We start from the raw sequence: 26,450 nt of genomic DNA on the forward strand, positions 1-26,450 counted from the left end.
CATCCAACCACAACCTCCCAAACTTCCTCATGTCAGTGAGGCTCAAGTACGTGAAGCTTGGCTTCCACTACCTCATCTCCTACACCATGTATTTACTCCTCATGCCATTCCTTTAAATCTCCTTGGCCCACCTCTCGATCCATACGGCCCCAGACCTGGCCCAACTGTGGGAACAACTCAGGTTCAACCTCGTCACCATCGTAATCTTTTCGACCCTCGTGGGAACAACTCAGGTTCAATCTCGTCACCATCGTAATCTAATCTTTTCGACCCTCGTCATATTTCTGGTCACTCTCAACTTCATGTACCAGCCCAGAAAAAGTCTACCTTGTCGACTTCGCCTGCTACAGGCCCGACCCAGCCCAGATATGTACCAGCGAGACCTTCATGGAGCGGTCGGAGCTCACGACCCAAGGAGAGCCTTGCTTTCCAGCGGCAGATCCTCAAGAAGTCCGGGCTCGGGCAGAGGACACACGTGCCTGAGGCCGTGCTCCAGGTCCCACCAAACCAGTGTGCAAGAGACATACGAATTAAAGAAATACATGGATTCAGGAGATACATGAACTAAAGAGACGTATCTCATTTTGCTAATTTTCATTGATCCATTAACGCACTATAATTACAACACAGAGAAGAATCCATCCACAGGAACCTATAATAAATCTAGGCTTGTTGTCCAAACCAACGAGTGCTTGTTCGAGGACAAATTAGAGTTTAGGCATTGAGGATGAGTGAGGGGAGGGCGATGAGCGGCTTACACCTCGGAGCTTTGTCTTCCACCGTTGCCATGCTTGACCACGAGCTCCCGAGATCTAGGCCTCAAATCAAGCATGAGCGTCAAATCTTAGATTGCTTGCGCTTGATCAAGGGCTCAAATCGATCTCCATCTGATGACGAAGGTGTTGGAGTTGCGGTCAAGGACAGTGGTGAACGAGCTTGAGGGCGTCAATGGGCAGTTTGGCGGGGAGAGAATAAAGGACTTTAGAGGAGGAGAGAGTAAGATAGAGGCGTGAGGAATGACGATGGAAAAAAAAAAAAAAAAAAGAGGGAAAGAAAGAAAGAAAACAAAAGGAGAAGGAGAAAAATAAGAGAATTTTTAAAATACCAGGACGAAAATACCCCTGACTATATATAAGATTTGACCTTTATAAATGCATATCTTTATTTGAGATTAAATAGGTCATTTTATATTCTTATATGAGATAAAGTGCACCATATAACCTCTTTTAAGAAAATGACTCACTTTAAATCCTTATATGCAATTTTCTCCTAATCTTAGCAATAACCGTATAATAACTCCTCAACGCTCTCCACGCACTCTCTATAAATCCACCCCAAACACTCCCCAATGTTCCTCATGCATTGCTAAGACCACCCCACCCCCACCCCCCCGCTCTCTCTCTTTCTCTCTGTGCCATTTCCCCCCGTTTGCTTTAGCAACTCCAAGTTCTCGTCCTTTGTCATTCTTAGGAAACGCCTCTGAAGAAGAGGCACAAGAAACCTCTGAAGTGCCTCTGAAGCTGCAAAAATCTTGGTTTTTTTTGCAGAAATGGCTGCAGAAATGGCCGAGCAACAAGAACAGATAAATCTGCAAAACCTAAGCCAAGCTTTCCCTATCTCAGTCGAATCTCAAAGCCAAGACTCGGACAGACCATCGAACCCCAACCTCCCAAGCTTCCTGTTGTCAGTGAGGCTCAAGTACGTGAAGCTCGGCTACCACTACCTCATCTCCAACGCCATGTATTTACTGCTCGTGCCACTCCTCGGCATCTCCTCAGCACACATCTTGACCCTCATGGCCGGAGACCTGGCCCAACTCTCGGACCAACTGAGGTTCAACCTCATCACCGTCGTCCTCTTCCCTGCCGTCATGGCGTTTCTGGTAACTCCCTACTTCATGACCCGACCAAGCAAAGTCTACCTTGTTGACTTCGCCTGTTACAAGCCCAATCCGGCCCAGATATGCACCGGCGAGAAATTCATGGAGATCTCGGAGCTCACGACCACCTTCACCGAGGAGAACCTTGCTTTCCAGCGGAAGATATTTGAGAAGTCCGGGCTCGGGCAGCGGACTTACTTGCCCGAGGCCGTGCTCCAGGTCCCACCAAACCTATGCATGGCAGAAGCACGGGCAGAGGCTGAGGCCGTGATGTTCGGGGCCATCGACCAGCTGCTGCCCAAGACCGGGGTCAAGGCTAAGGACATAGGGATCCTCGTCGTGAACTGTAGCTTGTTCAACCCGACACCGTCCCTGTCGTCAATGATCGTGAATCGCTACAAGCTCAGAGGGAACGTGTTGAGCTACAATCTTGGTGGGATGGGTTGCAGCGCTGGGTTGATTTCTATCGACCTTGCTAGGCAATTGCTACAGGTTTGGCTTCTTCTCTCCCCTCTCTTCTTCTATCCTTCAAAGTATAAGTTTGATAATAGGAATTTTTTATGAATAACACCCTATTGAAGCAAACAAAGAATGAAAACTTCCATTGACCAATGAAATGCTAAATATATGTTGGGTAGTAGGAAATTTTTTCTTAGGTTCACTAGCAAATAGCATCCATTTTGGCTGCGTTTGGTAATTAAGATACAATTTAGGATATGATAAAATTTATTCTATTCTACGTTTGATGCATAAGATAAAGTTGGATATAAGGGAAAAATAGATTAGATAAAACTATCCTATGGGAGATGTTGGATAAATGTAGATAGGATTTGTAACATCCATAATAGGAAAGTTATTTTTCTTGAATAACAAATTTCTTAAATTAACAAAATTAAAATTATATTTGAATTCTAATATAATAAATTCAGAATAAAAAATAACAATTTAGTTATTTTCATTTAATCTTATTTATATTTATATATTAAAATTAATTCTATTTCACAACATAAATTAAATATATAAATATTAAATATATTTATATTATTACATATTTTAGGTATTTTATTATTTTAGGGTATGTTTGTACAATTTACTATTTAACAAAATTTCATTAGAGAATGATGGAAGGGGAAAAAAGAAATAAAAAAGAAATTAATTAAAAAATGGAGGAAAATAAAACATACATGATATTATTACCATCTCTGCTTGTAAAATATTTTGTTCATTTAAACTAATATGCTGTTTATATCAAACAACATACATGATATAATATAAATATATTCGACTTTATTACTGCGATCATCAAACAGTGGATATGATATAACAAATTTTTTGGATTTCATATCTTATACTATGTAGTCTCATTCTCTTTAGAAATTTGAATGATCAAACATAGTCTTTATGTTGATAATGTGTCATGTGATTTAAAAGGAAATTGCTTAGCTAGCCATATTGTTAAGCTTGGAAAACGGACGGCCAATCCTGAGACACACATTTTAAATGAGAGAGAGGGAGAACTATGTCTTGCTTGGAAATTTCCATGTATTGTGTTTGAGAAAGGAAATTTTTGTGGACATCCTTTGACTGTTACACCGTGAGACGGTGATGCTAGCACTATTCAATTTAAAAATATTTCATAAAATTAGAATCATGACAAAAAAAAAGAGATGATTAAGTGACAGTTTTTAATTTAATGTGAAAATAACAGCTTGTTCTAAACCACAAAAATCCATTCAACAAATAATTATAAATTATTTTGGGATCAAATCCTTTAAAAATTTATGGCTCAAAACAAATTATTATTTACGTAGTAACCCCAAGACTGTTATGTTAATAAAGTCATAAAAAAACAACTTTATTTATGTTGTGTCGACAATAAAATTTTAGGTAATTACTTTCCTTAGTTTACGCTTTGGTTGGTAGAGAAGTAGGAGTTAGTGAGTGGTTTGAACACAAAACCCTCGAAACCTAGATGTCGTTGAACAAAATGATCCACTGATAAGTCAACCCAAGATTTATTATGCCACAAAATATAGCTAGATTTGAAATAGGACTTTTTGCATTTATGAATTCGATATACGACAACAAAATTGAACAATTTAAGCTTTGTACATTCTCAATTTATTATATGCTTTATCTACTAGGTACTCAAAATTCTAAGTTTTCTTACTAGGGAGATTCGATTTATGTCTCAACAAAATTAAAGTTCAGCTAATGTTTTTAATTCTCTTATGGGTTAATCACTAGGTACATCGTAACTCTTATGCCCTTGTGGTGAGCATCGAGAGCCTCACCCTCAATTGGTATCTCGGCAATGACCGGTCGATGCTCATCTCAAATTGCCTCTTCCGATTGGGTGGGGCAGCCATCCTCCTCTCCAACCGGTCCTCCGACCGCCGCCGCTCCAAGTACCAGCTCATCCGCACCGTGCTCACCCACAAAGGCTCGGATGACAAAAGCTATGGTTGCTTGTTCCAGCGAGAGGACGAGAAGAAGAAGATCGGCTTGTCGCTATCCAAGGACTTGGTGGCGGTCATCAAGGAAGCCATAAAGACCAACATCACGACCCTTGGCCCGGCAGTGCTCCCAATGTCAGAACAGCTCTGGTTCTTCATGACCTTGGTCGCAAGGAAGGTGTTCAAGATGAAGATTAGGCCATACATTCCCGACTTCAAGTTGGCCTTTAAGCATTTTTGCATCCACGTTGGAGGCCGACCTGTTCTTGATGAGATGGAGAAGAGCCTCGAGCTCACCAAGTGGCACATGGAGCCATCACGAATGACTCTATACCGATTCGGGAACACCTCGAGTAGCTCAGTGTGGTATGAATTGGCCTATTTGGAGGCCAAAGGAAGGATTAGGAAAGGCGATAGGACATGGCAAATTGCATTCGGGGCCGGATTCATGTGCAACAGTGCAGTTTGGCAGGCGTTGAGGACCGTCGACCCGGCGAAGGAGAACAACCCATGGATGGACGATATTCACGAGTTCCCCATCTAGGTTCCATAAGTGTTGTCCATTGATCTAATGCAAAATAAGCACTTCGGATGGGATTTTGCCAATATAGGCAAAGTTGATTCCGAAGGATACGCAAATCCTTAATTATTATGTTGCCTTGTGCTCATAAGCAAGCATCATTCCAAATCTTATGGTTACGTGGGTATTTAAATATGTCGAGAATTTTCTGATGCTCGTGGTTATCTAAATATTTGAATATGTCAAGTATTTGCGATTATCCAAGTGCTTCCTCTCCAAGTCCCGTTGCTTGTATAAGTGCATGTTTATACAAATTTTCAAATACTTATGGTTATGTAGGTATTTTAATGTTTTATGTATTTGTGATAATCTAGACGTTGATATTTGAATTTTAGTCGACAAGTTAAGCATTGCTTTAAAGAAAAAAAAAAGGAAAAAAGGGTTAATTAGTTTTTTACCCTATCGGTGACCAACTTGGTGTGATACCTGACTTGATTGACTCGCAGTACCTTCTCCACCCATGGTTAAGTCAAGATCCTTCTTCACTCAAGACTTTGTTGCTATCCCTAGCAATTTCGATGGGCATGGCAATTATGCATCGTTCAACATGTTACGTCCAATCATCGAGACCGGTACTGATGTGGTTGGAGCGCCTGCTGTCCCTCTCGCGCTCCATATTAAATTGGCAACGATGTGGCTATACCTTATAAAATCTGCTGTTTCCCCAGTTGAGTAAACGATTCAACGCCTACCGACCCAAATCCTTCTTCACTCAAGACTTTGTTGCTATCCCTAGCAATTTCGATGGGGCATGGCGATTATGCATCGTTCAACATGTTACGTCCAATCGTCGAGACCGGTACTGATGCGGTTGGAGCGCCTGCTGTTTTTCTCGCGCTCCATATTAAATTGGCGACGATGTGGCTATACCTTATCAAATCCGCTGTTTCCCCAGTTGAGTAAACGATTCAACGCCTACTGACCCAAAAAAGGGCATCCATTCAATGCACACGCTCATCTAAGGAATTAATTGTCCTGTGAATTAGATGCTGCTCGCTCTCTCTCAATTATACTCTGCTTTTGCACGACATTTTACTATGAAATTGGAAAAATGTTAATAAGGTTCCCCAAAGCAATTGCTAACGATCTTTAATTGTACTTTTGAATTGTACATTTTTTATACTTGAAGTAGGTGATTTCTGGAAATGTTCACCATTTCAAATTTTAAAAATGCTTGGATACGCCTTTTTATCGTTTGCAGTACTCTTAACTAGTGCACCTAAAGAACTTGTTGACAAAACCTATTATGATTTTTTATGGGACTATTAAAATATAACTTAATATGCAGTGGATACGGTCATAATTAGAATTAATTTTGTACCATACTTTTTTGACTAAAATTTTTTACCATACTTTACTAAATACTAAGTTTCTAGTTGGTACATCTGACATAGAGGTTTCAAATTTAAATTCTTGGGTATCCTTTTTACCCACCTATGAGCTTCATTCTTTATATACACCTTAACACACCTTCATCATTGAATCGATTTCCTCATAATAAGAAGCATTTTTAGATATCAATATATTTTGATGTGGATGCGATTGCTGAGAAATTTTCTGGAACATTCAAATAAGTTTAACATAGTCAATGAGTTCGAGACAAGCGATTCAATGAAGATTTATGTGATTTTTCAACAAGATATCGAGATGTGATGGATATTTTATAGTATAAATTCATATATAGTTTTATATCTTCTTTGTCTTGATTATTTAGTTTAGGTTTTTTTTTTCCTTAAAGGGATATTGATTTGCTACTATTTTGAATTAGGGATTCGATATTTTGTCCTTTTTAGGGGTTACGCTTTTTTCTACTATAAAAAAGTGCTATGTATCGAGAATAGATAGCTTCTTCATCGTTAATCTGTATACATTATAGAGAGAACATTTTTTCTTGTGTTTGGAGATTCAGTTTTCTCTAAATTAGTATTAACCACATTTTCACTGCACCGTATACTTCTCGTCGTATTGTGATAGCAAGCACGCAAGTACACAGCAATTTCAGGACGTGTACTTTCCACTTAATCTATGTGAGGCCACACCTTCTTACACCCATTTCGTTCTTTCATGTAGATTGTTTCTCAATAACACTTTATCTGTGGAGCTCACTTTGCATATATTCAAATCTACGTCATCAAATCGATTCCCTCTCGAGAGGAAACATGAAGGTCATCATATGATAACTCAAACTTTAGGAGTAGGTTATTATTCTTATAATCCCAAAACGTGTACTTTCCACTTAATCTATGTGAGGCCCTCATCATCCAATGATTGCCACAAACTAGTTCGACACGTGTAACTCTCAATAGGTGTTTGAACTAAATTAATCTTAGAGAAAATTCTAAATAAAAGCTTAAACAAAACTGTTTTTTCAAAAGATGGTATATAGTGGACCTCGAGGGCCAACCTAGTTTCAAATAAGGATTTAAGCTCATCGGCCGATCAAATCTTATATAATGCCAGGGGTATTTCTGTTGATGGTTATATTTTAAAATTTTCTTTCATTTTTTCTTCTTCTCGCTTTTTCTTTTTAAATTCTTTTCTTTTCTTTCTTTTTTTTCTTTCATCTTCCTCACACCTCCTTCTTGGTCCTACATCACGTCCATCTTAATTTACAACTGCTTAATGGTTGATACATAAGTGGAGATCCAACGATTGAAAATTTATAAAACCTTCTAATCACCAAAGACACTGAAATTACAAACGCTCAAAACCTGAGTAAAAAAATTCTCAATCTCTCTCTCATCTCCACAAACCAGCTGCTATCACCTTCAGTCACTCTTCAATTTATAGTTTCTTAGGAATGCTTTGATGGTTTGGGTTATCTGATTCATGACATTCATAGATGCAGTTTGCATTAAGGTGGAATATGTGGTTTCTTGAGAGGGTCCCAATTGTGTTGTGCATGCTTATTATCTACTCATAGAACGAATCAACACTCATCAAACTTGTAATGTGATCAAAATCATCAGAAACCCCATAAATTTAGAATTATAAACATAAGTAAATAATGCAATTGTTGATATTTAGAGGTGATTTATCAAATTTTGAAAAGAATCAAGATGGAGAAATGGCGGAAATAACAATTCTGGCGGCAGAGGAGTGGGAGAGGAGGATGAAGCTGAAGGTTGAAGAAGGAGGTGTAAATGATTGAAGGAAATGAAGATGAAAATCCGGCCACAAAAATCTCAAATAAATCCAAGTCTCGTTGACGAGATTGACGAGAGCTTGCTTGTGGATGAATCTGAGTTTGAAGGGATCGAAGAGAAAAATCCGACCACAAAAACCTCTAATAAATCTAATCTCATTGTTGAGACCAGGGAGAGCTTGCTCGAGGACGAATATAAGTTTAATCATTGAGGACGACGAGCTAATGGCTTACACCTTTGAGCTTCATCTTTCACCTTTGCCATGCTTGACCATGAGCATGAGATCAAGGTCTCAAATCAAGCACGAGCGTTAGATCTCAGATTACTCATGCTTGATCTAGGGTTATGATCAGTTTGAAGGGATCGAAGTGTTGGAATATAATATATTGGAGGAAATATATGTAACACTATCTGTAATAACCAGGAAAATAAAAACTTTGAGAAAGCAGTAACAACTTTAATCATGACCAATTGAATGAGGACACAAATGCAAGTGAAGAGTACATCAATGCAAACCCGATAGAGACTAGCAAAATTACTATAAAATTATAATAAAATTGAATAGGAGGTGAGATATGGCCAACAAAATTTCTTTAAGGTGATTAGTTTCTATCAACGGTCCTAAGCATCTCTATGAACTATGCCTCGTAAGATAAAACACATTGAACCCGTTTGAATTAGTATTGTACAACTAGAACTCTATCGAACACTTTTAAAAAATCAGCACACTTAGAGAAAATTGAAGTAAAGAGATGAGAGTTTTTGTTGTTGTATGAATAAAGAATAGTGCAAATTAATTTATAGATTTTGAGAAGTACTAAAAAGATACATAAACTCAAGAGATGTGAATTCAGCACACTTACAGAAAATTGAAGTGAAGATATGAGAGTTTTTGTTTTTGAATGAATAAAGAATAATTCAAATCAATTTATAGAGTTTGAGAAATCATGTATTGAAAAGATACATAAATTCAAGAGAGATATGGACTCAAAAGATATATGAATAAAAGAGATATATGAATTCAAGAGATGTATGAATTGAAGAGATGTATCTTGTTTTGATCACTTTCATTGATCTATTAACCCACCATAATTACAGCACGAAGAGAACAATCCAGCTACAAGAACCTCTAATAAAGCCAGTGTCATTGTCAAGACCAACAAGAGCTTGTTCAAGGACAAATTAGAGTTTGAGCATTGAGGACAATAGAGGGGAGGGAGACGAGCTAATGGCTTACACCTTTAAGCTTTGTCTTCCATCGTCACCATGCTCGACCATGAGCATCATGTGATCAAGGTCTCAAATCGAGCATGAGTATCAAATCCCGAATTGCTTGTGCTCGATTTAGGGCCCAAATTGGCTCCATCTGATGAAGAAGGTGCTAGAGTTGTTGTCAAGGGCAATGGTGGATGAGGTTGAGGGCATCATGGGATAGTAAGGGACTTCGGAGGAGGAGAGAGTAAAGATGGAGACGTGAGGAAGACGATGAAGAAAAAGGAGAAAGAAAGACAAAATAACAAAAAGAAAAAGAGAAAAAGAAAGAATTTTATTTTTTTTTAAAAACATTCGGCCGAAAAATATCCTTGACTATATTTAAGATTTGACTTTTAATATACCTTTACCTGAGATTAAGTTGATCATTTCATATACTCATATGAGACAAAATCCATTGTATGATCTCTTTTATAAAAAAATTACCTTTAGGCTTAAAATTTTCCCTTAATCTCAGTAATAAGTGTATAATAACTCCTCAACGCTATCCATGGCTCTTATTTAAATCCACCCCTAGACACTCCCCAATCTTCCTCATGCATTGCTAAGACCCTATCTCTCTGCCTTTTCCCTCCATTTGCTTTTGGAACTCCAAGTTCTCGTCCTTTGTTATTCTTCAGGAAACCCCCCTAACTTGAAGAAGACACACAGGAAACCTCCGAAGCTGCAAAAATCTCGTCTTTTCTGCAAGAAATGGCCGACCAACAAGAACAATTAAGTCCACAAAACCCAGATCAAATAGTCCCGTCTCAATCGAACCTCGAAGCCAAGACTTGGACAGAACATCAAACCACAACCTCCCAAACTTTCCTCTCGTTAGTGAGACTCAAGTACGTGAAGCTCGGCTTCCACTACCTCATCTCCAGTGCTGCGTATTTACTTCTCGTGTCACTCCTTGGCATCTCCTCAGCTCACCTCTCCACCCTCGCAGCCCGAGACCTGGCCCAAATCTGGGACCAACTTAGGTATAGCCTTATCACCATTGTGCTCTGCTCGACCTTCGTGGTGTTTCTGGTCACGCTCTACTTCACGACCCGACCCAGAAATGTCTATCTTGTTGACTTCGCCTGCTACAGCCCCGACTCGGCCCAGATATACACCGGCGAGACCTTCATGGAGCTATGAGAGCTCACGACCGCCTTCACCGAGGAGAACCTTGCTTTACAGTGGCGGATCCTTGAGCGGTTTGGGCTCGGTTAGTAGACATATCTTCTTGAGGCCCTGCTTCGGTTCCCCCCATCCCTGTGCATGGCAGAAACATGGGCGGAGGCTGAGGCCATCATGTTTGGGCCGCTGACCAGCTGCTAGCCAAGACTAGGTCAAGGCTAGGGGTGTGTAAAAGAACTGGAGCCCGCTTGAACCGTCCGGAACCGGCGGTTCTTAGGGAAATCAGTTCAATTCTCGATTCTAATTTATGGGGGCCGGTGGGTACCAATCCAATTCCCGATTCCATGGGCAGATCTACCGATGTGCCCACCCAAACCGGACATATTATATTATAATAATATATTATTTTTTAATATATATATATTTTTAAATTACCAAATTTGAAATTTAGGGCTCCAATCTCTCAATTCACTGCTCTCCTGCCAAGCTACTCCATCTCGTCTCTCTCAGTTTGAACTCTCCCTCCGCTCCCTCTTCCTCTTCGATTCACCTCTAAATTTTCTCATCTCCCTTTAAGACTTAGTCCGAAAGCAGCTGTCTTGGCAAAATAGTGATCGATTCTCTTTTCCTCCCTCGAACTTGAACTCTCTCTCCACGTCGTAGCCATCCTCGTCGCCACCTCCGCATTCATTGTCACCGTCGTCCTCATCGTTGCTGGGCTCGTCCACTTACTTCTATGTCGCTCTTATTGTGGAGCTTCTTTTGTCGAACCGTTCGCTTATGCTTTTGTGTTTGTTCGAGTTCACGTGAACGCTATTTTGTGTGGAGCTTGACTTTGGCTCAAATTTGATGTTTGAAGAGCTGATTTCTCTATCGTTTCATGGGCGATCTGTCACTCGAGTTTAATGATTTTTCCTTCGTGTGTCTTGTGTGTTTTGGCCGCTACTGTCGAGTGCTAGCTATGGAGGGTAAATCAATGGTGGGTTTTTATCTTTAGCAACTTTGAGATGTAGATAGTATAGAAGAGAGAGAGAGACTCATTTTTCTTTTTGAGTTGGTCTCTGTTGTTTCATACGGAGCTTGACTTTGGCTCAAATTTGATGTGTGAAGAATTGGTTTCTTCGTCGTTTCATGGGTGATCTGGCACTTGTCTTTTGTTGAGATCGATTCCAAGTATTCACCCGGTATGGTTCTCGGGTGGATCCATGCAACTAACTGGCGGTTCCCAATTCTAATTTTTCAAAACTGATCCTTAACAAGCGGTTCCCAATTCTAGGCTAAGAATCGTCCACCTGGACCATGCATACCTCCAGTCAAGGCCAGGACAAAGGGATCCTCATTGTGAACTATAGCTTGTTCAACCCGACTCCATCCTTATCTGTAATGATCATGAACCACTACAAGCTTCTAGCGAATTTGTCAATTTACAAACTTTCTGGCTTGGGTTGCGATGCTAGTTTGATTTCTATCGACCTTGCTAAGCAGTTATAACAAGTTTGGTCCTTTTTTTCCTCTCTTTTTCTATTCTTCAAAGTATAAGTTTGATAATAAGAACTTTTTATGAACAGCACCCTCAGCGCTATCTAAGCAAACATGGAATGAGAACTTTCATCGTTGAAGGAATTGCCAAATATAAGTTGGGCAATGTTGAAACCTAAATTTTAATTAGATTTTTAGGCCTTAATCTCTCTTTTAATCCTTATAATAAATAAAAAAAACAACAACACAAATAAAAACAAACAAAATAAAACAAAAAACAAAAAGTAGCAGGTCGCTAGGGGCTGGGCCTTTGCACCCAACCCCCTTTTTCTTTCCCTTTTCCCCCACCGTGTGGGCCCAGGCCCAGCCCTTTTTTTCCCTAGATTCGGCCTGGCTTCTTTCTTCCTTCTTTCTTCCTTGCTCTTTCCTTCCCCGCCTTTGTAAGCCACACGCAGTGACGACGACGCACTCAAGGACAGCCTACGACGAAGAGGGGAAGAGTAGTTTGGTAGCAGACGGGATGCGCAAGTGGGGTGGCCGAGGAGATGCCGGTTTAGCCGCACCCAGGGCCGATCGGTGTGTGAGGGCTAGTGGCCGAACCTCTATCGACCGGCCTCCTCCTCGCCTATAAATAAGGGGTCACCACGTCCGTCGACGAACACACAGAAGCGAGCGAGCTCAGAGAGATCCCCCAAGGGACTTCAGAGGAACTCAAAGAGTGAGCAAGGTAGAGAGGGGTTGTGAGTTTAAACGACCTCCCACCGAGAGACATTAGGGGAGGCCGGCAGCAAGTGAACCCAGAGAGAGAAGGGAGACCAAAGGAAGGCCTGAGCGAGATCTGGGTGAGGAGCCAAGATCCAAAGACCAGATCTAAAGATCCGAGAGCGAGGGGCGGTAGAAGGGCTAGATCTGACCTTACTGGATCAGACTAGGAGTTGTCGTCGCCTGCTGTTGCAATTCCACCAACCCCGATGACCTCTAGCCAGCATCCTTAAAGACGGTGAGCATCCCCCGACCTTTTGCTTACTATCCTGCTGCCGAGTAGGCCAAGCCCACGACTACTTGGCTTTTGCAAGCTTCGCCTGCCGACCACCCTCACAACCCTGAGCCATCGCAGGATCCAGCTCCGTCTCAACATAGCCCAACACCGCTGACATCATTACAGTAAGCCCAATGCTGATGTTGTTTGACCCCTACGCCGACCCTGGTAACACCGACCTACCATTGCTCACCTCGATGCCCCCCCTCGGTCACCAGTGCCGTGCCACCCTTACCCATTCCTACAGACCCCGACGACGCCCCCTCCATAGAAACCCTAGCCATCGCCACCACTTGTTGTGTCGTCGCCGTCAACCCTACCACTTCTCGCCGCGTTGCCGTCGCTAGGTCGTTAATGATCCAATCGTCCCTCCTTAGTGCCATGAAGAAGCATTGGAGGAGAGAGTTGCGAAATTGGGTCGAGCCAGGTTGAACGCGGGTCGTTGTTTGAGTAAGGATCTATTTGGGTGTGGATCGAGTAGGGTTTTGGTTGGTTTAGGCTAACTAAGCCCAATCGCACATGGGTTGCTCGCATGGGCTTAGGAGTGGGTGGCCTTTTTTTTTTAAAAAAAATTTTGCGGGCCTTGATTAAAACATCCAAAAGAAAAGGAATCTCGGGTTGGGCTTGCATTTCAAGCTTGCCTGGGTCTGCTGCCGCCGATCCGGGTCAGACCCAACCTGGGATCCGACCTTGTTTGTTTTTTATATTATAATAAATGAAGAAGACCCCACTGACACGATCTGGCAAGAGGATCGGCTACCCTAGTCCTCAAGCAGCACGCGGCCATATTCGCCTCCTCCTAAATCGATGGCGACTATTTTCCCCATCCTCCTAGAGTAAGGAATGATCTCTAAGGATTTGAGACGCCCTGCCCCTAAGTATTTCCCTGATTATTATCCATCTAAGTATTGTGACTACCATTCGGGGGAGTTGAGGCACTCATTAAATGACTGTACTATTATGAAAAATAAGGTTCAGGATCTTTTGGATGCTAGGGTATTCACGTTCCTCTCTCCATGGCTATGTTATGGCAAAGATGACCTCCTCGTGGTACCGAGCACCCGTACCATGTTCCTTGAACATGCTAAGGAGATGCGTAGAGGAAAGGTAATCATGTACACTTTGGGCCAATTGAGTGGTAAATTCGACTACTATGTCAACTATTTAATCCCCCAAGGTTTCTATGACCATCATCAGAGCATCGTTCCTAATAGATGGGGCGGCTTGGATGATATGAAATTCACAAAGCTAGGAGCACAAGGAGGTGTGACTGGTGACTATTATGAAGATTTCTTCGATAGTGCCATCAGGGAAGGACCGTTAGGGGAAGTGGGTGTAGGCCCACTCAAGTAGAACCCTTTTTAATTTCCTTGCATATTCCCCTATGTGGAAACCTGTACATCTTTCTGGTTTGTTTTGTTTTCAACATCAGATCCGCTTGAGGAACTAACTTTGAAAATCACTCTTCCAAAATGTAAATCCACCTATTACTAAATAAAGCTGAAAACATTTTGAGGGCGTGAGGAGACATACCAAACCAGCCCATTGATGATATCCAGCCGGGAAATGAAAGAAGAAATCTGAGGCTTGAGTTTCCTCATGCTTCCTTCCCCCAAAGAAATATGCTTTTGAAAACAAAAAATATTTCACTACCAAAAGTTTTGTCAAAACAGGATGTTAAATTTAATCTTGTTTATTTACTTCATGTCTCAGAATACCATCCCCTTTGACTTAATACAACAGAGGGCATTTGAAAATGGCATGTTATGACACCCTTTCAAGCAAGCAAGGGCAAACAGAAAGGATTATCCCCCTTCTCATTTGGTGAGCCACCCCCGGTAGCTTTGTGCACTCCACCAGAGCAATATCTTCTTCGCACAACATGCCTTAACAACTACATGCTGTGGTTTTATTAATGGGATTTTCAGCTTCAACAAGCCAAGAAACACAGAGAAGAAATTTCATCTCTTCCTTTAAATTGACTACTGTCAACAGGCAGAAAATCCAGATATCTGAGAAGTGATTGCCATCAGAAAATTGGGGACTTTACCTAATGCTACTAATGTTCTGTCGCGGCCTAATTTTCGCGGGTTCACCACCTAAAACAAGGTTAATAGATTACTAAGTCTTTAAGCTTAGCTCGGGCTCTCCCAAGCCCATACCAAACCACGACTTAGGTTTAATTTTTTTTAACATGCAAAAGATGATTATCTAGGAGTCGCCACTAATCGGTTTATGGTAGGTCGATTAGACACCTAAGTAAAATAAAGGGAGATTTATTTTACTCCTACGAACCAGAGACTAAGGGTATGGGGACTTGGTTACATTAGAATTTTCTAATGCCCTTTCGGTACCATTTCTTTTTAATTTTTCAAAAATGTTTTTGCAAGCAGCTGATTTATTTTAACCTAAATTACTATCATGCAAATGTGGTGACCACACGGGTGCTCATCCATTATTAAAGCAATCAAATAAATAAATTGCATCACACAAAGCAAGCAATCATTTTTTTGGGTTTTCTTAAAAATTAGAATGATTTTATGAAAATGCATTTTTAGACCAAATGACTTAATCTTATTAATATGCAAATTTTAATTAAATGGGCCTATTATGCAAACTAATTATTATGCACCTTATGACCTATCTTCACTGATAAATTCTAAGTAAATGATCATATTATGCAACTAATTAACATGCACCTAGATTTTTGGATTTTTTATTTTTTTTATTGAAATTCAAAACTAATAAAAACCCTAATTAATCTATCTAAAAATGGATAATTTTCTAATCTATTCTAGGGATTAATTTGACTTAAACCCTATCCTATCTTAGAAAGCTATTTTTTTGGGAAAATGAGATAATTAGAATATGCGAACATTATCTAAAACCCTAAAAAATATTTAGGTTCAACCCTAACTTATTCCTAAAAATGCAATCTTAAAAATGCAATCCTAAGAAAATCCTAATTTGTTAAACCTACATGCTTGATTTACTAAACCTATATACTCATGCAGAATTTTGATTTTTTTTTATCTTATGATTTTTTAGTTTTTTTTTTTTAAAGATAAGTAATTATTAAATCTAAACTATCAACAAAATCAAGCAATGAATGATTAAAATAACCGAAAAAATAACCTGTTGTCTCACAGGTCAAATTAACGATTATTCTAACCATAGTTATCAAGCAGAGAGATCAAAATAATTACAAATCTGATCCGAAGTCTTACGGACCAAATTAAATAATCATTGTGATTTAACAATTAAAATTTCACTCAGAAAGCCCAACAATTAAAATAATTAAAAAAAAATGATCCAATGTCTCTTGGATCAAATTAATAATTATAATAATTCCAGACAAAATCCCTGCGGATAATGCATACTAAATTCACAAATATTAACATCAAATATTACAACTTAAATAGATAAAGTAAAAATGAGATAAAATAGAACAAAATAAATAAAAGAAAAAGCTAAACCACCTAAAGAAAGAGGGGCTTGCTGCAGCGTTGATGGGTGCCGGACGGACGGTGGCCGGCGTCGGCTGCACCGCAGTCGGCGATGGCAAGGTGGCGCGGGAGGTGCGGGCACGGGCGTTGGGTCGAGCAAAATGAGAGGGCTCGCGGGCGTTGCGGGTCGCATGTTGCTGCACAGCCGATGCTCGCGAGTGCTGGTGCGCGGAGCGGGGGGATTCGGATCTCCCGGCGTCGGTCACGAGCGGGACGAGTAGGGACTCAACCTCGGGTCGTCGAGTCACTGGATCCGTGGCGTCGACACCGATTGCAGGCGGAGTGCGACGGAGCCGAGGCTTCGGCCGGCGGGAAAATGCTGGCAAGGAGCTCCGGGGAAGGGTATCCGCGGCGACGGTGGTTGCACGATGATGGCTCCGGTGAAAGTAAACCCGCAACAAAACGGCCGATCTTTCGGGCGTAGCTGATGGTGCATCGAGGACAGCAGCAGATTCGGATCCAGGGGTAGCAACTCGTCGCTTGAGCGGCGGTCGTTGTGGATCGACACGGCGGGGCGGCGCGGGGTGGCGCGGAGCGGCGATACTCAAGGCGGGAGCGGCGTCGTTCGAGGGGGAGTCGCAGACGCTTCCGGGCTGGTATCGCGGGTTGCTCGCGAAGGAGGCTCGACGCTCGCTGCTCGCGGGCGAGGGGAACCCCGTGGTGGCGCGGACACACGGGGTCGTGGAAGCCCCGCGGATGGAAGTTGCGGCGGAGGAGGGGCAGCGGACTTGAGGAAGATGATGAATAGTAGGGGTCAAATCACCTTTTGCCTTTTTACCTTTCTCCTCTCTCTTTCTCTCTCTCACGTTCGACTTTTCCTTTTTTTTTTTTTTCTTTTTTTACTGCAGAAGCCAAAACCTCTCTTGACCTACCTTTCTGAATTTTTTTTTTTTAGAAGCCCCCCTCGGACGAAGAGAAGGCCACCCCCATTTATAGAGTGAAAACTTAGTCTGCTCAACCTAGGAAGATTTGCATAACAACTCAATCGCTGAAGATCATCTTTCGAGATTATCGTGTATGCTGACTCACTCGGCCATTGAAATCATCTATTAAAATCTTCCAAGTTGACTCGCTCGACCATTGAAGATTTTATATGCTGACTCAGCGATTGAAGATAAACTGGAATTTTTGTGAAGATTTTTCCAAATAATTCACTTTAGATAAAACTCCATTATCCAATTCTAAAATCTTTCGAGATATCCATCCGCAACAAAATATTTTAGAATATTCCTTATCCTCCTTAATATTCCAAACTTTAAGATTACCAAAGATAAGATTGCAATTTTTTAATTTCCAAAAATCATCATAATATCGCATCAAATCTTAAATTTTCACAAGATAATTAATTAAACATAACGACGGGCTTGGGTTAATTTTCTTCATGGGCTTAGTCCAACTATTAATTTAAAACCCAAAATCACTAATTCAACCCATCCACCACCGGTCCAGTAAATGCAAATAAAAAATAAATGCACCTACAACTAAATGCTATGCAATTAATTAATTATTGATTAAACCCTAATTTTGATGCGATAAATGACTAAACGGACCGTCAAAATCTAGGTGTCAACAGCTGCCCCTCTTTGAAGGTGAGCTCAAAGAGGTTGCCTTAAAAGACAAATTGAGACCTATATTTTGACTATGCACATGCATTGAATGGTTTTTTTTTTTTTTTAAATGAATCCCATTTTAAAATGCAATTTATATGATACATGGAAATGCTAATGCAAATGAACCTACCTAGAATAACTTACCTTCAAAGAGGGTAGAGTGATTCAAGATAGTTGGTGTTACATGTCCAGACCCGTACCATTTTACGGGCCGCCCAGAATAGTAACATGGCTTTGTAAAGAGACTGCTTTCCCAGGACTCGTACCATTCTACGGTCGCCCAGTATGACAGTGTTTGGTTGTGTCTAGGACTCGTATCATTCTACGGTCGCCTAAACGGGGATTTACCTTCCAGGACCCGTACCATTCTACGGTCGCCTGAATAGGGAAATAGGTTTTGTCTAGGACCCATACCATTCTACAGTCACCTAAATGGGGAAATTGATTTTTCAGGACCCGTACCATTCTACAGTCGCCTGAATGGGGAAATTGCTTTTCCAGGACCCATACCATTCTACGGTCGCCTGTTAGAGCAATAAATGTTGTCTAGGACCCGTACCATTCTACGGTCGCCTAAACGAGGTTTTGCTTGGCTAGGACCCGAACCATTCTTCGGTCGCCCAGCCTTGCAACAGAGGTCAACTGACCAGGACCCGAACCGTTCTTCGATCATCTTAATCAGATTGAATCTGGAGGAAAATCTTTGGGGGACAACTCAGTCGAGTGTCGGTGTTTTCGAAAGGGACTCTGGGCTATGACAGCACGACAGGTCAATATAAAGGGACATTGGGCTACAAAAGCACGCCGAGTCGATAAAGAGGGACTCTGGGCTACGAAAGCACGCCAGGTCAATATAAAGGACACCGGGCTACGAAAGCACGTCGGGTCAATAAAGAGGGGAACTCTGGGCTACGAAAGCACACCAGGTCAAGAAAGAGACATCGGGCTACGGAAGCACGCCGAGTCAATGAAAATGACTCTGGGCTACGAAAGCACGCCAGGTCAATATGAAGGACACCGGGCTACAAAAGCACGCCGGGTCTATTAAAGGGACTCTGGGCTACAAAAGCACACCAGGTCAAGAACTCCGGGCTACAGAAGCACGCCGGGTCTATTAAAGGCGACATCGGGCTATGGAAGCACGCCGAGTCGATGAAAATGACTCTGGGCTACGAAATTACGCCAGGTCGATATAATTGGACAACTTGACCAAGTCAAGTGTCGATGTACTTGAGAGAGAATACCTGCACAATGACAAGTATTTTAGAGTATGGTAGAGATATACTTACCTGATGATATCTCTGATTCTTGGGGATATGTCTTTTGGAATTTGGATATCCTGTGGAGGTCTTTCACCTCCCGGTGGAGGTTTCTCATCTTCTAATATCATGAAACATTCTGAAAGGAACTTGAATTACTTGTCAGACATGAATTAGAGCAAAAACTGATATGCATTCATCAAAGAGATAGACAATCTAAGCTACTCTAGAATGCACATTTCAAAATTCAGTGAGGTTTTCATCAATTCAATCGGGGTTTATGCATAATGACCTTTGCATCACCCAAATTTCCACTGGAGAGAATTATCATTTAAGACAATCTTCACTCATGACATGGATTTCTTAAGAATACTAAATGAGAGACTTTCGGTTAGAAAGGACTTTCACTCACTCTCATTTAGAATGGTTATGAGAATCGCTCAATTTTATCATATCAACATGGGTCCAAGTATTCTCGCAAGCGGTACGATCTTACCAATCTGAGAGGTCTTTAACAAGGACCATAATGTGGCTTGGTCAACGGCTTAACAAAATGACTCTTTGAGTCAAAGCTATTGAATGAACTGTCTTGTAATCATCTCCGGGTTTACAAGTCAAGAACCTTGCAAAATGAAAAAGAAATAATCTTGCTCGCACTTCTTCAAGCGATGCTTATAAACATATGAACTCTTACGTTAATTCAAATGCCCTAATCTGAAGAGACTTTGTAAGGGACGTAACGTAGGTTGGGTTCATGGGTTGAGAAATGAAAGGATCATTAGGCTCAAAATGTGTGTAAAAGGTGTGAATTGATGATCATCTTGGCATTGCCACCAGTTTTCTTTTTTCACCATTGGGGATCGTCTTCATGAAATGCCCCATTGATTATGAAAACTCAACTTTTGAGCTCTTTGAGTATTGCTCCATTGAAACTCAATTCTTGCAATTGACAGTCACCTATCTTGACTTTCTTTTTTCATCTATGGGCATTGACTTTGCTTTTACCAGGCACACCACTTTTATGCCCATAGCTCTCATGCATTTTTTCTTCACTTTTTTTTTCATGGGCATTGGCCTTGCTTTTACCAGGCACACTGCTTTTTCATGCCGCTTAATTCTATTTTGAATTCAATTCTTGCGCACCATGCATGCGTCAAGCAATTACACTTTGAATGACACTCGAACTTTTCAAGAGTCTTCATCTGTCTTTTGCCTTGCCCCAGTATGGGGGATGATCACCAACTGGGTTTAAAGAAATAAAATTGCAGGCTCAAATGGGCTATGCAAAGGATATAAGTGTATGGGATAGAGAAAGAAATGCTCTTCATCATCCTAAGGCACTTAAATTAACACATGAATTCAATGTAATAGCATGACTTGAAGATTGATGCAAGTGAGAGCAAGAAAATTTCAATTGATTTTCCTCACCTCATGATGCCATTTGATCTCTTAGTTGCCCCGATGTGGGGTGATTCTTGACAGGGGTAATTTGAAAAGAATATCCATAAGTGTATGGGCTCAAAAGGGTTAAGCAACGGATCACCTGTAGTATTTGGGATAGAGATATGAATTGCCTCTCATCATTTCGGTTGCCGTACCTTTTGCGAGAGAACTCTTTACCTTATGGATATGAACCTTCCTACACTCATCTCACAAGTGTATGAATATGGGACTGTGTATAGGATAGGGTTTGCCTTTCATCATACTGACACGTCTCATTCAGCATTCTTAAGCATTGATGTCACATCATTGAGTTGTCTATCTTGACAAATCTCCACATGAAATTGGTGAGCTAAATATGAAATTTCTCTTTTCAAAATAGTCCAGCAACTTTAAACATGAAAAACTTTTGTCACTTCAAAGCAAACAATTTATCGCACTTAAAACATGCTTTTAAGCACTCATTCAGGAATCGCTCCACAAAAGAATTGCCTTAGCAATGGATGTCCTTGGATCGTCTCTATCCATCAAAAGTGGAGATCCTCTTTTGCCCCAAAATCTATCATGCCCACAATTTGTCAACTCTTCCACCAGGGAATAATGGTCCTCTTTTACTTGCCCCGAATCTGTTTTTTTTTTTTTCACTACAAGTGCGTTCTAAGCCCGTTGATCACAAGTCAAGTTTATGATCGTTGAAACTTGATACGCTATTTTCAGATGTCCCTTGTCATAACAAGTTATAGAATTATGTACTGAGACAAGAAGCAAATGAGTCAGACAAACAAACAGGTTTAATCTGCTACAAGCTTTGGAAAAATGTTTTGTTCTTTTTTTTTTTTAGCAGTGAAATGCTTTTGTTTTCAAAAAGTTTTTGGGAGGAAGCATGAGAAAGTCCAGCCCTCAGGATTTCTCCGTGGATGATATTTTTCATGGTTGGATATCGTCATTGGACTGGTTTGGTATACTCCATCATGTCCTCAAAATTGGAAATAAAATTGTAATTTCATTGAATAGAATCAAATGAATTACATTATTGGAATGGAAAATGCAAACAAACCAAACCCTAAAAGTAAAAGCGATAATTGAAATTTCAAAAAGCAAAGAATCCTAAGCAAAACTTGAAATCCTAGGAGATAAGCACTTCTTCACTCAGTGACAGCGTTTGCGCCTTCATCAGGGTTGGGCAGAGGATTTTGCTGATTACTTGCTGAAAGAGAATGCCTTTGTATCCAAGAGATCTTGAACCTTATGCTTCAAAACATAGCAATCATCAGTAGAGTGACCAATCTCTCCCATGTGATAGTCACACTTCTTGGAGGGATTATATGCAGGATAACACTCAGGATTTGGTCGCTTCGGCTCAGTAGAGAGTAATCCCTTCTTTTGAAGAATAGGCAAAACTTTGGATAGGGGTCCAGGAAGAGGTGTAAGCTGCCTCCTAACATTACGTCGTTGACCCGAGAACTGATATCCTCCACCTTGTTGCTTAGTAGAAATCTTAATTATCGGAGCGCGATTGGATGTATCACGATTCAGTTGAGAGTATGCCATATTAATCTCAGCTTCAGGGTCCCTCTCCTTCTTGGTAGAAAACCTCTTGTTAAATGGCTCAGTAAACCACCCTTCTCTTATCCCCATCTCGATTTGTTCTCCTACAGGAATAAGCTGATTGAAGCTTTCGACGTATGTACTGGCCATTCTGTTGCGAAACTCGGACGGAAGGGTTTTCACGAATAACTTCATCAGCTCCTTGTTGGTAGGCTCAGGAGTAATTTGAGCCGCCAAGTTCCTCAATCTCACAGATATATTCTTTAAATGATTCGCTCCTTTTCTTTTCCATCCGCTCCAGTCTTCTCGGGAAGGTGCGATGTCCATGTTGAACTTGTATTGTTTGAGGAATGCGTCGCTACTTCATTCCAAGTGTCGAGCGGTTCACATTTTTCATCACGTACCGTTTAATGCGGGTCCAGTCAAACTCGCATGGAATGATTGGATCATGAGGGGCTCGTTTTTGACGTGTTGGGCCATGCGCACGTGGTACATCTGCAGATGAGATTTTGGGCAAGATGTGCCATCATACTTCTCAAACTCTGGCATTTTGAACTTGCTCGGCATTTTGACCTTCTCATAGACCGAGAGGTCGAACGGGAGGGACCTTTGTGACTCCTGCAGCTGTCTCATTTTCTCCTCCAGCTTTGCAACACGCTCATCCTGATCTGTCTTGGGAATATCATCAAGCTTGATCTTTCCAGCAATGACTGGGTCATCTTCTAGGCCAGGCATGTCGTCATCAATCTGGTTTGCTTGTTTTGGGATAACTACTTCAGGAAGAGCGGGTGCAGTTGTTGGATTTGCTTGGAGGAATTGGAGTTGATCCGTCACAAGTTGTAAAGAGGCGAGTACTTGTTGGAGTTGAGTCTCCACAGCGGAGACACGATCACGCGTTTCGGTTTGTTCGGCCATTCTAGCTCTTAATCGCGTGATGATGGGCGAACGTGACGGATCCGTTATCACCTAAGGTAAATGGAGATATGTAAGAACGAGGTATACTGAGAAAACAGATCCATGACAACAATCTATTTTTTAGTTAAGAAAAGTCCATAATGAAAAGGATTTCTTAAAATTGGACTAGGAAAATAAAGACATGGGACGCCCCAGCAGGGACGAAATTTCCTAAACATGAACTAGGAAAAACCAAGACATAAATTGAAAACAAATTTTCAATTTTTATTTTCCAAATGGTTCATTGTATGGCAATTCATTTGATTTCTAATTGACAAAGGAATTAAATCAATGATTGACCTAGATTGTCATGGACCGATCAAGAGTATGACAAAGTAAGTAAATTGCATTAATATGGGAATAGAAGACTTACTTCACTAAGGAAAATCGATGGCAATCACATAGACATGCACATGAGATGTGAGGCTCGATTTCTGTCTAGACGGTTTTAACAAGGTGGAGCTAAGAGGATGGTCTGACCGTTGCAGTCTCGCATTAACGTGTCAGGTCCTCCTAACCCCGGCTCAGTCGAATGGAATACCCAATAATCACGCAGTCTCGCGGATATGGACAAACACATTCGACACCATGAAAGAAATTTCGGGAAGAGAAGGTCAACCTCTACATAGCAATCTCACTTTAGAGGAAGTATCCTTCTCAACACCATCCTAGAAGTTCTATCGCAGCCCGGAGTCCGACCGCAGTTGTGTGTGCAAATAGTGTGGTGCTAAAGCAATAAAGCATGCACAACAGTTTAAATGCAAACAACACTTCTATAGTTTTAATTCAAACATTCATCTCTAACTCCAACCTGCAAGACAGGGGTTAGCAAAGACTACTCCCCTTATACCTCCCATCTGCAAAAACATTTAACACCTTAGAAATGTTAGGGACATACCTGAGATCCTCGCTGCCAAACAAAAATATTTTTTAAAAAGAAAAATTGGCCTAAGTCCACTAAGTGTTTTAACACAAGTCCCCAGCGGAGTCGCCAAGCTGTCGCGGCCTAATTTTCGCGGGTTCACCACCTAAAACTAGGTTAATAGATTACTAAGTCTTTAAGCTTAGCTCGGGCTCTCCCAAGCCCATACCAAATCACGACTTAGGTTTAATTTTTTTTAATATGCAAAAGATGATTATCTAGGAGTCGCCACTAATCGGTTTATGGTAGGTCGATTAGACACCTAAGTAAAATAAAGGGAGATTTATTTTACTCCTACGAACTAGAGACTAAGGGTATGGGGACTTGGTTACATTAGAATTTTTTAATGCCCTTTCGGTACCATTTCTTTTTAATTTTTCAAAAATGTTTTTGCAAGCAGCTGATTTATTTTAACCTAAATTACTATCATGCAAATGTGGTGACCACACGGGTGCTCATCCATTATTAAAGCAATCAAATAAATAAATTGCATCACACAAAGCAAGCAATCATTTTTTTTTGGGTTTTCTTAAAAATTAGAATGATTTTATGAAAATGCATTTTTAGACCAAATGACTTAATCTTATTAATATGCAAATTTTAATTAAATGTGCCTATTATGCAAACTAATTATTATGCACCTTATGACCTATCTTCACTGATAAATTCTAAGTAAATGATCATATTATCCAACTAATTAATCTATCTAAAAATGGATAATTTTCTAATCTATTCTAGGGATTAATTTGACTTAAACCCTATCCTATCTTAGAAAGCTATTTTTTTGGGAAAATGAGATAATTAGAATATGCGAACATTATCTAAAACCCTAAAAATATTTAGGTTCAACCCTAACTTATTCCTAAAAATGCAATCTTAAAAATGCAATCCTAAGAAAATCCTAATTTGTTAAACCTACATGCTTGATTTACTAAACCTATATACTCATGCAGAATTTTGATTTTTTTTTTATCTTATGATTTTTTTAGTTTTTTTTTTTAAAGATAAGTAATTATTAAATCTAAACTATCAACAAAATCAAGCAATGAATGATTAAAATAACCGAAAAAATAACCTCGTTGTCTCACAGTCAAATTAACGATTATTCTAACCATAGTTATCAAGCAGAGAGATCAAAATAATTACAAATCTGATCCGAAGTCTTACGGACCAAATTAAATAATCATTGTGATTTAACAATTAAAATTTCACTCAGAAAGCCCAACAATTAAAATAATTAAAAAAAATGATCCAATGTCTCTTGGATCAAATTAATAATTATAATAATTCCAGACAAAATCCTCGGATAATGCATACTAAATTCACAAATATTAACATCAAATATTACAACTTAAATAGATAAAGTAAAAATGAGATAAAATAGAACAAAATAAATAAAAGAAAAAGCTAAACCACCTAAAGAAAGAGGGGCTTGCTGCAGCGTTGATGGGTGTCGGACGGACGGTGGCCGGCGTCGGGTACTGCGCAGGTCGGCGACGGCAAGGTGGCGCGGGAGGTGCGAGCACGGGCGTTGGGTCGAGCAGCGAGAGGGCTCGCGGGCGTTGCAAGTCGCGGGTTGCTGCACAGCGATGCTCGCGAGTGCTGGTGCGCGGAGCGGGGGCGGATGTCGAGGCGGATCTCCCGGATCGTCGGTCACGGATGGCGACGGAGAGCAACCTCGGGTCGATCGCGGTCACACGGATCCGTGGCGTCGGGTCACCGATTGCAGGCGGAGTGCGACGGAGCAAGAGGCTTCGGCTACGGGGAAAAATGCCGGCAAGGAGCTCCGGCGAAGGGTATCCGCGGCGACGGTGGTTGCACGATGATGGCTCCGGTGAAAGTAAACCTGCAACAAAACGGCTGATCTTTCGGGCAGTAGCTGATGGTGCACCGAGGACAGCGCGATGTGCGTCGGATCCGGGGTAGCGGCTCGTCGCTTGAGCGGCAGGTCGTTGCGGATCGACACGGCGTGGCGGCGCCGGGTGGCGCGGAGCGGCGATACTCAAGGCGGGAGCGGCGTCGGCGGGGGAGTCGCAGGGCACTTGATCGGGCTGGTATCGCGGGTTGCTCGCGAAGGAGGCTCGACGTAGCTGCTCGCGGGCGAGGGGAACCCTGGTGGTGGCGCGGACACACGGCTGTGGAAGCCCTGCGGATGGAAGTTGCAGAGGAGGGGCAGCGGACTTGAGGAAGATGATGAATAGTAGGGGTCAAATCACCTTTTGCCTTTTTACCTTTCCCCTCTCTCTTTCTCTC

General features: G+C 41.2%; 1 protein-coding gene and 1 pseudogene across 1 annotated transcript; both read left to right on the top strand.

The window, feature by feature from the left end:
• The first annotated feature begins 1,387 nt into the window (after positions 1-1,387).
• Positions 1,388-5,126, top strand: LOC104456148 (3-ketoacyl-CoA synthase 20). The gene is made up of 2 exons (XM_010070885.3): positions 1,388-2,371; positions 4,127-5,126. Exons 1-2 carry the CDS (start codon positions 1,550-1,552, stop codon positions 4,877-4,879), a joined length of 1,575 nt encoding a protein of 524 aa, XP_010069187.1. The 5' UTR covers positions 1,388-1,549; the 3' UTR covers positions 4,880-5,126.
• A 2,856-nt stretch (positions 5,127-7,982) lies between these two features.
• Positions 7,983-26,450, top strand: part of LOC104416127 — a 40,396-nt pseudogene continuing 21,928 nt past the window's right edge.

Source organism: Eucalyptus grandis, chromosome 8 (assembly GCF_016545825.1).
Source record: "Eucalyptus grandis isolate ANBG69807.140 chromosome 8, ASM1654582v1, whole genome shotgun sequence".
Classification (NCBI taxonomy): Eukaryota; Viridiplantae; Streptophyta; class Magnoliopsida; order Myrtales; family Myrtaceae; genus Eucalyptus; species Eucalyptus grandis.

Coding starts and splice junctions, on each gene's coding strand:
- LOC104456148 (XM_010070885.3), top strand. CDS start 1,550: ATGGCTGCAGAAATGGCCGAGCAACAAGAACAGATAAATCTGCAAAAC. Junction 2,372..4,126: donor TTGCTAGGCAATTGCTACAG/GTTTGGCTTCTT, acceptor GTTAATCACTAG/GTACATCGTAACTCTTATGC.